This window comes from Achroia grisella, unplaced genomic scaffold (assembly GCF_030625045.1).
Source record: "Achroia grisella isolate CSIRO2021 unplaced genomic scaffold, CSIRO_AGI_Agris_v1 utg512, whole genome shotgun sequence".
Classification (NCBI taxonomy): Eukaryota; Metazoa; Arthropoda; class Insecta; order Lepidoptera; family Pyralidae; genus Achroia; species Achroia grisella.
The window spans coordinates 839,722-854,595 of record NW_026712906.1 but is presented as its reverse complement, the minus strand read 5'-3'; the positions used below and the strand labels follow the sequence as shown (position 1 = coordinate 854,595).

Here is a 14,874-nt window from a genome sequence, read left to right as displayed (position 1 = left end):
CAATACCATCGAAATATAAGGAGTTCTGGAAGTGATTGCGAGTAATAAAATTTTATTGTTCTGTCAAAGGATTCCTGGAATTTCTATCAATTAATAAATTTGGTATCCATCACATTGAACAATGAAAGTTGATGGATGATTGAATTCGCAATGATGGGCTATGAGTTTTTCTTCATTCTATTAATAGCTAAATGGGTTTTTTCTAGCTATTACCAGAAATGAAAACGTATTTTATATTCTAATACTTTATTTGTACGTCTTAACACAACTGTGGCCAAGACAAGAATGAATAATTATCTCTAAATATCGTTTACAGATCAGTTTTGTACCCTCACTATTTTTATAAAAATTATGAAACTAACTCGGTCGATATCAATAACATTACTTCTATTTATAATTAAACAATTCATTATTAATCGGCATATAAGATCATGTCAACATTCAATTATTATAAATATATCTGCTATACAGCTCTGTATATTTATTATCGTAACTATTATAATCTAACATTCGGATTCTGATAAAAAGAGTTTGTCCTCAAACTTATTTGTATTTATATAAATCAATAATCATATAAGTATAATGTAAACAAAAACATTGATTAGTAATAACTACCCAAACAACTGTAGACACTCAAAGTCTAGTTATTTTCGCACATCATTCATCATATCACACATAGCTACTTCAGTCTGCAGCGGACCCCTCATCGCGGAGTCAAGAGTTAAGTTCACTACAGGACTCCGCAACCGTGTCACGCCTTCCAGATTTCAGTATCAACACATATGATCATCTGCAGCGGGCCCCTCATCGTAGAGTCAAGAGTTAACTACAGTCAGTAACTATAGTTCGCTACAGGACTCCACGACCGTGCTTCGCATTCCAGATTCACAGAACATACAACCTGCAGTGGATCCCTCATCGAGAGTCAAGAGTATTTTTACTGCAGGACTCAGCGATCGTATCTCACATTCCAGATTCCAGTATGTACCACACAAATATCAAAATCTGTAGCGGACCCCTCATCACAAAGTCAAGAGTTTCTTTTCACTACAAGACTTCATGACCGTGACACGCATTCCAGATTATCAACAAATTACTTTCCATAAATTATTTATTCTCCATCAATATTACATTTATTCATAATAATGTTAAATCTTTACTAAACTATAACATACAATGTATCACTTCAATTATTCATTTGTTATAAATCAAGTACCAAGTTTATCTTCATCACAAGTTTAAGACATCTATAAATTCACAAATCTTAATCTACACAATCAATAAATTCTGTAGTGCTTATACATATATATCTTATACTATATCAACCTATATAATTCTAATAAATGATTCACTTTCAATATCTATTAATTTGTTATCGTAAATCACATGGTACAATTAACTTTAAACAAATGTAAAACCAAATACATAGTAATTATCATCTTACGCTATATCCACCATCTGAAGAATTGCTATCACTATTTGCCGCGACAGTAATCCAAGGTTGTATACGGTCTACTGACCAGACATTAGTATATTTACCTCGAGAGACATGAGAACCCGGAATACTAGATATTTCGTAACGATCATTTCCTAAAACTTTACTAACTCTAAATGGACCAGTGTATTTAGGCAAAAGTTTACGACTTTTGCCATTATTAGAAGGAGTAGTTTTTAATATTTTAACTAGATCTCCCACTGAGTATATTTTGGCTGTTTTTCTACTCTTATCAAATCTAGACCGTTGTTTAGCTTGATTATTTTCAATGTGTTCACTAATTTCCGTTCTTATTATGTCAGTTTGTTTGTCATTCTGTCTAGTTTCTATAATAGTCTCACCTAACAGTCCTTCGCCACGATTGAGAGGACGTTTACAAAATAATGATTCAGCGGGGGTTTTTCCCGTTCCTTTATTGAGCGTATTATTGAGACCCCACTGAATTTTCCCAAGATCTTGGTCCCATTTATTTTCGCCTTCCTTATCAGAGTAAACCCTAAGTCCATCTAATATTGTGCGATTATAGCGCTCAACCTGTCCGTTGGCTCTAGGGGCTGATACTGCATTTAAAATATGTCGAACTTCAAATTCATTACAGAATTTTTTAAATTCACTAGATGTAAAACATGATCCACGGTCTGTAATTATGCGTGATGGGTGTCCAAAAATGTAAAATATTTCTTTCAGAACTTTAATCGTGGGTTTTGTTTTAGTATTGCGCAATGGTTTAACGACACAAAACTTTGTAAATCCATCTACTACTACTAACAAATACTGATTCCCTTGCGTGCTTTTTACAAAAGGACCTAGGTGATCCGCATGGAGAGTGTGAAACGGAATATCAGTTTTAGGAATACTATGGAGAAAACCTTCTTTACATCCAGCTGGCTCCTTACCGAATGCACAATGTAAACAGGACTTTACGTACTTACTGACAAACTTATTCATTTTTGGAAACCAAAAATCTCTTTTAATCTTTTCTAGTGTCTTTTCTACCGAAAAATGTCCGATATCGTCGTGATTTCGTTGACATATCTGCCATCTTGCACCTTTCGGTACAACCCACTTTAAGTTTTCCCCAACTTTCCTGTACAGTCGATTATTTTTTACAATAAAATTCTCTTTTATATCTGCTATCTCATTGTATTTGGGGTCCTCTAAAGCATCTTTAATATACTGAATTTTTTCATCTGTCAACTGTAAACTAAGAAGCCAGTCATCCTGTGTAATATGCATTACTCGAGAAAAGTGTGCTAATTTGTCACTATCGTCATTACAGGAAATGGGATTTCTACTGAGGGCATCTACATGCTGCATAGAATTACCAGGTCTATATTCAATTGAGCAATCATACTCTTGTAATGCTATCCACCACCGTGCTACCCTGGGTATCAAATCTCTTTTTGTAAAAGTTGATCGCAATGCACTACAATCAGTTACAATTGTAAAATGTTTTCCTAACAGGTAAACTCTAAATCGGTTTAAAGATGAAACGACTGCTAGTGTTTCTAACTCATACGCATGTAATTTCTCTTCATCTATTGTTGTTTTACGACTAAAGAATGCTACTGGTTGTAATTTAGAAGAAATAAATTCTTTTTGTAATAAAATACCACCCAAACCAATTTTTGATGCATCGCAATGCAACTCCGTTATGTAATTAGGGTTATATAAAGCTAATATTGGACGTTGTACTAATTTATCTTTCAAATTTGTAAATGCGTCTTTCTGATGATTTCCCCACACCCATGGAATATTTTGACGAGTGAGATCAGTTAACGGTCGTGCTATAACCGCAAAATCCTGAATAAACTTTCTAAAATAACTGGCGAGACCAATAAATTGTCGAACCTCGTGAACATTTTTGGGTTCAGGAAATGATTTCATTTTTCCATTACCAGGTTTATCCCTCAGCCGATATTTCAAACCCTAAATAATTTATTGTGGTGTCAAAAAAACGACATTTGTTTAAGTTTAAGGTCAATCCTGCATCTTTTAAAAGTAAAAAGGTCTGTTCTAATTTTTCTACACAGTCATCAAAACTAGTTCCCGCAATTAATAAGTCATCCATGTAAGCTATTGCGCACTTTTTATTACCTTTATTTAGCATTTTATTGACGGTACGTTGAAAAACTGCTGGACAATTAGCTAACCCGAATGGAGCTCGTTTAAATTGGTATAACCCATCAGGAGTAATAAAGGCTGTTAAGTGTTTACAGCTATCTTTAACAGAATTTGATAGTATCCACTAGACATATCCAGTGAAATGAAATAAACGTTTCCACTGAGAAGGTCAAGCTGGTCATCAATACGGGGTAATGGATAAAGGTCTTTAATTGTTTTTCTATTCAACGCCCTATAATCAATACAGAGTCTATAGCCTCCTGTTTTCTTTGAAACTAAAAGTACAATGAATCTGATTCCTTATTATGTCATTATCTTGTAGTTCCTTAACCATATCTCGCACGATATTTTTTTCAGTATGACTTAAACGATAAGGACGGTAAACTACTGGTGTGTCATCTGACAATTTTATGTCTAACTCGGAAATACTTGTACAACCTATTTCAGATAAATTAAGCGCGAAACAATCTCTATATTTATCAATTAAATCAAATACTTTAGTTTTTTGTTGTTCATTAAGGCCGTGGTTAATGTTTACTTCACTTCTATTAATAGGTTCTAATAAATGGGTCTTTAAACAAGTAAGTGACTTCTGGGACGTTGTATCTAAGAGAGCATCATCTAAACGGATGAGTTGTGCGCGCACAATCAAATAGTCTTTTACAAAATAAAGGGGTTTATCGAGGTCATTAACTTTTATAAGTAAAATTTTACACTCTCCTTTTATTATTTTATATATGCCTTCCTGTATACAGTATTCTTTACCTTCAATATTACGATAACTTCCTTTTATATAAATATCGGCATTTTTGTAATCGTGACAGTAACATTTTAATAAGTCTATATTTTGAATTTCAGAGTCAGATTGGACATACAACTTGCATTTATTATTTGTATCATTGTTCAATTTGATGTTAAGTAATTCCGAATCAATCGTACGAGACACGATGCTTAGGTAATTTTTGGTTTTAGTGATTACTACTTCTGGCAATTCCGTAAAATTCTGACCCACTAATAAGGGTATGTGAAGGTGGTTATCGCCAATAACATATGCAACAACCTCAGCTTCTACAGAATCGATACGTAACTGGAAGGATGTTTTTCCTAACAAGGGTATGTTAACATTAGCGACACCGCGTATCGAGGGTAGATTATCTTTAAAAATGTGCAACCCTAACTCGATAACTGTTCCATGTGTAATAAGCGTGCAGTCACTCCCCAAATCAACAAAACATTCAATTTCTCGGTGTTTATTAATGAAAGCTTGTTTATGATACTTTAAATTATGACTAGTTGCGCCATTAACAAATAATACCCGTTTCTCATTGTTTTTAGATTCATTTTTTTGAAAACAGTTATTGCTAAGGTGACCAAATCGTCTACACAAGTCACATTTTATTAATGGTTTAGGGCATTGATGTACCCTGTGGCCTTTATCTTTACAATTAAAACAAACCGCTGGTGGATTAAATTTCAGACTGCTTTGGGGGTTGACTATGCGACACTGAGCAGCCTTGTGTCCGATTTCGTCACATTTATTGCATACTATATTGTTAATAACCCTATTTTTATTCAATTGTGCGGTACGAGATATATCCTTCTGCTCTTTACATACATCCTTCAAGTATTTAAAAAGATCCTCAGTAGTGGTAAAACGGGCAGAAGACGCGCCTGCCCGTATGGTTCTATCATTAATTCCATGAATAACGCAATCTACAGCCTGCCTACCAGAGATGTTACATGCATTCAATTACATAATTTTATCATAATAATATTCATCTAAATTTTCTCCAAATTGAAGTCTCCGTTCTAACATTTCCATTAAAAGAACCCCATAATTCGTTTCTGTAGGAAAAGCCTTACGTAGGAGGACCTGCCATTGTTCCCAAGTATGCAAAATAGTTGTCTGTCCTTGATACCATTTTTTCGCATTACCCGTAAGTTTGGGTAAAGAGTAATGCATAATTTGCATATTGTCCCATCCATATATTTGAGCACATTCGTTAACCTTAGCTATCCACTGATCAATACGGTGATTTTTTATCGACGGGTCAAATTCGGGTATCATATTAGCATTATAATTAATTGATGATGGTGGATTAGGCCGAACAAAAGACTGTAGTAATCTAGAAAATTCATTAATATTTACCAAAACATTAGGAGTAATATTAGAACTGTACTCACAAGACGTTCCTGCTTCTGGTGTGACAGCCGCGGGGGTACCGAGGAGGCTGCTACATTCATAGGTTCGGAATGACCAGCAGGCTCCACTGGATACTGACTCGCCGGCTGCTCCTCTGGAACCCTTCGCGCTTCCGATGTTGACAGAGGCGGCTCCCTCTCACGTCCAGTCGCAGTAATACTTGAGCGTGTGGACCGTCCACGGCTTTTTGTATGTCTTTCTTCATTTCTTGAACGATTTCCTACTACCTCCGGCGTGTATGATCGTGTTCTTTTCTTACTGTTCCTCGAAGATTTATCTCTGGATACTTTTCGTCGATGTGTAGAACTATTAGACGATCCGTCAGATGAATAATCTTTACGTCGTCGACTTCGTTTCTTTGCACTATGGGCGTGTGTATTTGTTGATCGCTTTCTACCCATGTTTTTTAGTGAAATATGTGCGGTGATCCCACTTCTGATAATAGCTAAATGGGTTTTTTCTAGCTATTACCAGAAATGAAAACGTATTTTATATTCTAATACTTTATTTGTACGTCTTAACACAACTGTGGCCAAGACAAGAATGAATAATTATCTCTAAATATCGTTTACAGATCAGTTTTGTACCCTCACTATTTTTATAAAAATTATGAAACTAACTCGGTCGATATCAATAACATTACTTCTATTTATAATTAAACAATTCATTATTAATCGGCATATAAGATCATGTCAACATTCAATTATTATAAATATATCTGCTATACAGCTCTGTATATTTATTATCGTAACTATTATAATCTAACACTATAAAGGTACTCGTAATATCCGCTAGCATATGCTGTTCGTAAAGGCCTTTGCATAGGGGAGTTCATAAAGAATATAATCATGGTAAATATCGTGTTATAAGAAATATAGAAATAAAGAATTACAAAATAGCACTATGCAGATTACAAAATAGGTGTAGACAACAGTAGTAGATAATATGACCGTATTAGTGATTTCTGAGGTGTATACATGTATATGGGCGATTAATTCTACTTTCAGTTAGGTAGGTCGTTAGTCTGACATTTATTCTTAGGTACCCGAAAGAAACTTTTTTATATCATAATGCTCGTTAGCTTGTTCATGATTTGCGTCCTATAAAAACTTATAAGTAATTAAAATTCTAATATCTATAAGGTAAACGAAGTCATACATACATCAGAGTCTTCGTGCATGCCAAACCCGCGCAGATAGATCTGCTGGTCATTCAGGTAGACGGTAGTATTGGTCCAGATTACGGTTCTAATGCCGAACCTTTCTGTGTAAGTATCCACAAGCTCATCCCGCGTGTTTACTAGTGACACCTGTTAAGTAAATTGAAATATTTATAGGACAAATCCTTACTAATATTATAAATGCGAAATTAACTCTGTCTGTCTGTCTGTCTCCCTTTCACGCCAAAACTATTGAACCGATTTAAATGAAATTCTGTACATAGATGACTGAGAAAGGACATAGGCATTTTAATGCGAAAAAAGTTGTTGTAAGAGGGTTGAAGGGGAATATGAAAGTTTGTATGGAAGGATTATAATTTTTAAAGCTAGAATATTGAAACTTAAGTTTTAGGTTGTTGATTGAATATAAATAAATATGTCATTTAAAGTTTGTAAAAATGTTACCCTTAAGGGGGTAAAATAAAATGGGGGATGAAAGTTTGTATGGAAAATTATCATTTTTGAAGCTAGAACAATGAAACTTTAAGAATCATCAGATTATTTACTTTTTTTTCTTTATTTTGCCAAGATATAAAATATAAAGTCGCGGGCAGTGCTCGAATTTTAAATATACATATTTGTATAACGGAATGAGATATTGGTAGTTATTTTATTACAATTAAGTTAGTTGTGAAATTAATTAGTTGATTTCGTTTACCTTCAAAGTGTACAAGTATCCAGGATCGTGATGCATGAGGTAAGGCCACCAGAGGTGCGCTTGGGGTATGTCAACCACCCCGCTGCAGTTTTGTGACGATCCCACTTTAGTGTTGTTCCTATCGAATATCTCCACAAAGCAGATGATCTCATCCTCACTAGATCCCTTTACTGATATGTCATAAGTCACAATACCTGTGAGATAACAGAGATGTTGATAGGGGATTATTTAGATTAATTGTAGGCTTATTCAGGCTTCCTTAAGTAAGATATACTTTACAGCTATTATACATATAAATCTTCCTCTTGAATCACTCCATCTATTAAATAAAACCGCTTCGAAATCCATTGCGTAGTTTCAAAGTGGACGTAGGGACGCACAGACAGCGACAGCGACTCTGTTTTATACTATGTAATGATAATATCTTTTTATAAGATGGTGGAAATTATAGGATAAGAGGCATGACATCAGGTTTGGCAACGCATGAGTATCACGGGTATCATATGACATTTTTTCCCATCTCGGCGTTATAATCAGCACTTATACGTTTTGAGAACTATCTACTTATCTGACAAAATCCTAGGAACATGAAATAATAACCGTATCATTTATGCCAATATTAATTATATCATTATTTTTAACATTTCATTGTATTAGAAGAAATATAATTTACTTAGAGCGATGAGGTTCGGAAGGCGGTCTTATTGCTATAGGGTGCCTTTTTGCTTTAGTATTTTAAGTAAATTGTCACGCATTGGTTCTGTACTCCTGTTTGCTAACTCCAAAAAGTTTACATTTGTACCTTGTTCTCAAGGTTTACACTGCTCTTACTAATATTATGTATATATGCGAAAGTTTGTGAGTATGGATGTAGAGATGAATGAATATCTGTTACTCTTTTACGCAAAAACTACTGAATGGATTTTGATGAAACTTTACAGTAACATAACCTATACATTAGAATAATACATAGGCTATAATGTAAAAAGATATTATGTAAATTGTGCGAAATATATGATAAATATGAAGTAAGTGTGATGCAGACGAAGTTGGGCGGGTAGTTTGGACATAAATGAATTGTCGTCAGTGCGCCAAAAATTATAGATTTAAGGATTACTGCATTTCACCAGTACCTCTTCGATCTTGACAAGGAGCTTCCTATGACGGCAAATCGTATGAATACGTACGAAATTATGGTGTGTGTATAAAACATGTAATGCAATTATTGACTATGAATTTTAGTAGATATTCATTGATTAGCATAAATATTAATTTAGGATTGTCAAATAAACATACCCGTATAACCTTGTATGTCCGTATCTATAGTAATGTCTTCTATATATAGTTGTGGCGTAGAGTAAATGTACACAGTCCGGTGTATACCGGCGTAGTTGAAAAAGTCATATCTGAAACACAATCGTACATAATTAATACAAAAACTTACACAACTTTCCACTTGGGCGGGTGGCTTTTATGTTTGCTACAATTTCGTTATCAAGACTGTTAATGTAATGGAAGAGTATCTATATACTGTTAACAAACATGTACTGCAGAGGACATGACGTATTAGTAATAGATAGGTACGTAATTGCAATTGTTTTTTATTTTATTTAATTTCACTGTTATGTTTTTAATAAGAATATAAGAGAACTCCCGAATATACATAGATACAGTTCACAGTGCGAAGAAAACTTCCGGATAAATTCGGATACACTGTCGCGGAATACGAAAACATTGTAAATTCATCAAATTCCTGTACATATACAAGAACTATTATTATTAGTAAATAGGAATTTCGCAAAAGAGTAGTTAATATAATAGAAACTTTGGTGTTAGCACGAATAATTTAATTTCCCATTTATCTAAGAAATCAACAAATTATTTTTTCTTGTGATACATTTACAAAAGGTAAGAAATAATAAAACAATCATCTATTATAAAAATAGGAATGGAATGTCTTATAGAAATTATACCAAGTACAAACGTTTCTCAAATGTGAACCAACCAGTCATTGTTGTCACAAACAGGCCAACCTTAAGAAGAGCGAAGCTTTCTAATTGTATTTTGTACTAAACTAACCCATTTTCCTGTGGAATAGTGTTTAGAGTCAGCGTGTTGTCAACGGCTACAGTGAGTAAATTAGAACTGTTGTAGAGAACAGCATCCGTGATTTCCACTTCGAATGGTAGATGGCCGATTTCGTGTGATGTAACTTGATTACCGTTTAGGAACTGAAAATGTAAATAAGTATAAATTGCATTATAAATATTGCTTATAATAAGTAGTTATGATAAAATAAATAATAAGAACAGAAAAAAATATGGTATTAATGTGAAAGAGTATAAACATTCGCTTTTATTTTTTTAATCATTTATATATGTATATATGTATGTATGTATATTATTAAAATCCAAATCAACTGTAATTTCACAACTACCCTTGAGAAGCAATATTTGAGAAATCCACGTGGTACTTAATATTTTTTTAATTAGCTCATTTTTTTAACTATACTATAACAATAGTAGTTATTGCATCAAATATAAAGAAGAGATGCAGAAATATTTATTTATTTAAAAACAAATTGAAAATCTAATAGCAGTTACCAATCTATGCTGTATTTTAGATAAAATTTATTGGTTACTTCAGTTAGAAGTACCTGAGAAGAATCCATGCTTTACCTTATCTTGTCGTTTACAATACCATATCTAAAGTTTCGGTTACTTATCTAATGATGCAAATGACCTTCTTTGAAATGTATTAACATATATTATATGTCGTAAAAAGATAAATATATACTGTGATGTTAGTAAAACCTATTTAGTTATCTATGCTTTTTTACACATTTCTCAATAGTAGGTAGGTGGGGCACGAGTATTATCGCGAATTGCGGTTATCATGGACACCAACGGTGATTCATAAGTATCCACTTGATTTCTTTAAGAGGCTGACATTATCTAATTGTATATAGTATCAACTCAGATAAGCACTATTTAAAATAAAAAAATAACAATATATTATTAAACTGTTGTATATAAAATATCGTGATAACTTATATCACGATTCTCATAGAGTTTACACATTAACTAAACTCTCCAAAACAGTATTTGTTGATAAAACTCTAATAACTGTTGTGTTAAATTATAAATGCTTTAGTCCTGAGATTATTATTATTATTATATTATTATTACTTATTTGTTATATTGAATTTATTTGTTGGGTACCTCGGCACTACTATTCTTCATAAAAGACACAAAATTAATATTAGAATACACATCATATTTTGGATGGCGGTAGACACGAACTACTTTTTTAGTTAGAATTTAATTATTATTCGGAAGAAATTATAAATGTTATAATATTTTAATACGTTATGTAGACACATGTATGTATACTTTTTGTTTGTCATGAAATGTATATAAGTTGATATTATTCAATTCTATTTAATTAGGATCTTTTTTTACATCGTATCACTTGACTGTTCAGTCATATTCCTTTCCTATTAGAGGTATGCTAAAATCAAAATATACTTACTCCTTAAATTTATATTTTATTACATTTATTCGTTTTTTAACTTTAGATATTAGTAATTTTGAGACAGATTAAGAAACATTTAATGCACGACAACCCTAAGAATCGTAGGAAGCTGATTGAGCAATATTGTCGGTTAAGTGAGGTCAGTGCTTCTTGCCCTCTTCTAATGCAATTGCCATACGAAGTATAAGTATGACACCTATCGAAACAACCAAAATTATTTTGTCTATTGATAGTAATTTATTACATTACAATCAAAATTTATAATTTAAGAGTAACGTTTTCAATATTTGGGTAGTTTTTAGTAGCACATTACTCTAAATTTTATTTTATAGGCTTGTATGCAAGAGGTTTACTTGTTTTACCTCATCAATTCTACAAGAGAGAGGAAGGAAATTATTAGTAATGGCGACTACTACAAGCCTATCAGATCGACTTCCACGTGTTCCGCCCTAAAAACCATCGTAATTTACATCATACCAGGTAAATATGCCACTTTATCCTCATTCCTAAGCATAGAGGAGTGCAAATTCAAATTAAAAATATTTTTGTTCATGTAGGTCTATTACAGACTCTTATAATATGTCAAATATATAAGACCACCACCACTATTTCATATTTACCGTGAAACGTAAACGAGTGTATCTATATTTGTTTTAATTTGATAATTATCTTCATCTTATCTTGTTACTCCTAGGCTCATTACTGAATATAGAAATACTCGTTCATGATATACCTTTAAATTTTATTAAACCCTATTGTCCATTTTTGGCAGTGTATAATATGTAAGTTTGTAACGAGTAATGTTTAGATATATAACGATAGGATGAACAAGAAACTAAGGTAGCTCGCTCGGTAGTTGACAAATTGTCCTATTACAATCAAGCAATTGCCTAGCGACAGACTTGATTGGAGACACCTCTCAGACGATCACAAGCAGATCGACGCCCTTTATGTTATTAACGTATATATACTAAACTAAAAAACTATATATACACTAAATGGAAAATAGCCAGTATTGTATAGTTATATGTATAGGATTTTTAATCGTTTTGTTCTCTTAATACTTTTCCTTCTTCATTTAATAAAAATATAATATGCCATTTAAAAAAATATATACTTAATATGTAAAAACATACGCATTGTTCTATAGTTCCGCTGCATTATACCCAAGTACTTATTTCAATACAATATTATAATATAATCGTAAATATATAAATACAAATACATTATAACGAACATGATTTCTCTCATAGATTATAAAACATTAATATTCGTGCGAAAAGAATTGCATTATGATGTAATACTTATATAGCTGATCCGCGCTACTTCCTTCGTGTACGTGTTTACTCGTATGTGATATAATGTGCCGAGAACTCTACGTACAGAGTAGTCTTAGTATATATTTTAAATTAACTTTTAAGTTAATTATTAATTCTAATAACTATTAAAGTTTAAGACCATTTTCGGTTCAGTTTACAATTACATGCCAAAAAAAGGATCGGTAACATGGGTAGACGGCCTCGGTGGTCTAGCGGATTAGCACACCTCTTTACTTCTGGTAGTCGCGCGTTCTATTCCTCGCACGGTGCAAACATTTGTATTCATAAGTATGATTGCTTGTATTGGTTTGGGTGTATTATGTATGTATTTACAAAAAAAAAGACTAGCTGTGCCCGCGGTTTCACCCGCATGAAATTTGCGTGCATGAATAATTAACATCCACACTTACAAACTTCCGCATATATAATATTATTAAGATAAAATTACATACTTATATTATTGTGTTGTTTGTGTGTTTTGTGTGTTTTGTGCGATTATTGTAGAGGTTCCTAGTTTATTTAAATAAAGTATAACCCAATATGGGTCGTACTTTCTGAAAATGATGTAGCTCTCTACAGGTGAAATTAATATGAAATCGGTTAAGTATTTCATAAATTTATCCATTACAAACAAAATATAAAATGTTTCCTCTTTATGAGTTGATTTGACTAAAGATAACATTATTTTCCAAACAACTGATCAAGAAAATACTATTACGTAATCATTACGACAAGTCATCCAAGTCCGTGTGCATAAATACATAAATTTCGTCCGAGGATTTTATTATTCAAGCATTGTTTTTTTGTAGAAGACATTATTAGACGGACTTTGTAAAGTTCCAACTTATTATGTACATATAGTGATAAGAAAAAGCATCCATTAATTATTGTAACTGCAATTAGTTTTTATACACTATGGTAAACAAATAATATATCTTAAGGTACGTTCACCTTTATAGATGAGATGAAACTTAACTATATATGTATATATATATATAGGAAGTTGTCAGGGAAGTCTCTCATCGTGGATGCTAATTATACATAATACATTACATTTTCAGGTTTATAGCTCCGTATATATGATTCATAATTTGTGTTCATGGACCAGTTATTTAGGATAAGTCTCTTTATTATTTATTTATTTTCCTTCAGCATGACAAAACCTACCAACCCTACTGTGTATCGAGCTAGATAAGCAAGATGTAGTAACAATAACAGGCACAGCTTCTTCAACCAACTTCAAATAGGATGAGAACCTTTATCATTTAAATTGTCTTTGTATCTACACAATATACATATATATTATATTATTTTTAAACTTTTTTTGTAAAACCTATTGAAACTTGTAACTCACCACTTTTGCTTGGTAATGTACGCTGCTGAATCTCAACCAAACTCTTTGTTTGGCGTCCCGCCACCAGCGTGGTGCATAAAATCGCCTGTCATACCACACCACGCCTGTGTGATCTCGCACCACTGCGTCCACACCGACGTCGTTATATGATGAGGGAACCGGCATCGGGATAACTGGTCCAGTCTGGTGCAAATCGAAAATAAGCATTATATTAGTGTGCAGTTTGGTTTAAAGTAGAACGGCAGCCACAGCCAAAGTTACACTAGATAAGATTAAATTAAAAGTACGATTCAAAAACATTAAAAAATAGCGGATGTATTTGAGCAAGGAATGCATGTTCTCAGAATACTTTCCTACTATTCTTAAAACTAGATAAACATAGGATGACCGGAGGAACAATGTGTATATGCCGTCTTGTTCCCACTACAAAATAAATAAATATTTCAAATAGAACAACTTTAATATTTCATTAGGTATTTTTAGAATATATTTTATTAACGACGTTCAGCAGAGTTCAGGCAGTAACACATTATATGCGTGTTTTGAAGACTAAAGCTTATTATTATACTGTTGCATAAAATCTATAAATTTGTTTGAGAAATATGATTAATATTAAAATATTAATACTATATCCAATTTACTTAGTTTCTCGTTACATAAGCTTATGAGAGAATATATTCAATTTGTATAGTAACATAAATAAAGCCAGAAAGTAATTTTCTGTAGAAGATACTTAAAGAGTTAAGTTAATCATTCTTCGTAAGTATTATATACACTTATATTATGTATGAACTTACGACTACTACTGAGATTGTCAGTCATCTCACTTCTTTTGCTTGAGGTTATTATTTAAAGTTAAGACAACAAACATTAGTAGGTGTATATATATTGACAACCTCGGTGGTCTAGTGATTTAGCACACCGCTTTACTAACCGATGGTCGTGGGTTCGATTCCTCGCACGGTACA

The 14,874-nt window shown here is 32.7% G+C and overlaps 1 protein-coding gene across 1 annotated transcript in view; it reads right to left on the bottom strand.

The window, feature by feature from the left end:
• Positions 1–14,874, bottom strand: part of LOC131846679 (beta-glucuronidase) — a 34,807-nt gene that overhangs the window by 6,543 nt on the left and 13,390 nt on the right. The window contains exons 3-7 of the mRNA XM_059196021.1: positions 13,907–14,089; positions 9,779–9,930; positions 8,996–9,105; positions 7,700–7,893; positions 6,985–7,131 (exon numbers count right to left, since the gene is read on the bottom strand). Coding sequence (XP_059052004.1) covers positions 6,985–7,131; positions 7,700–7,893; positions 8,996–9,105; positions 9,779–9,930; positions 13,907–14,089 — 786 coding nt within the window. The remainder of the gene's footprint in view (positions 1–6,984; positions 7,132–7,699; positions 7,894–8,995; positions 9,106–9,778; positions 9,931–13,906; positions 14,090–14,874) is intronic.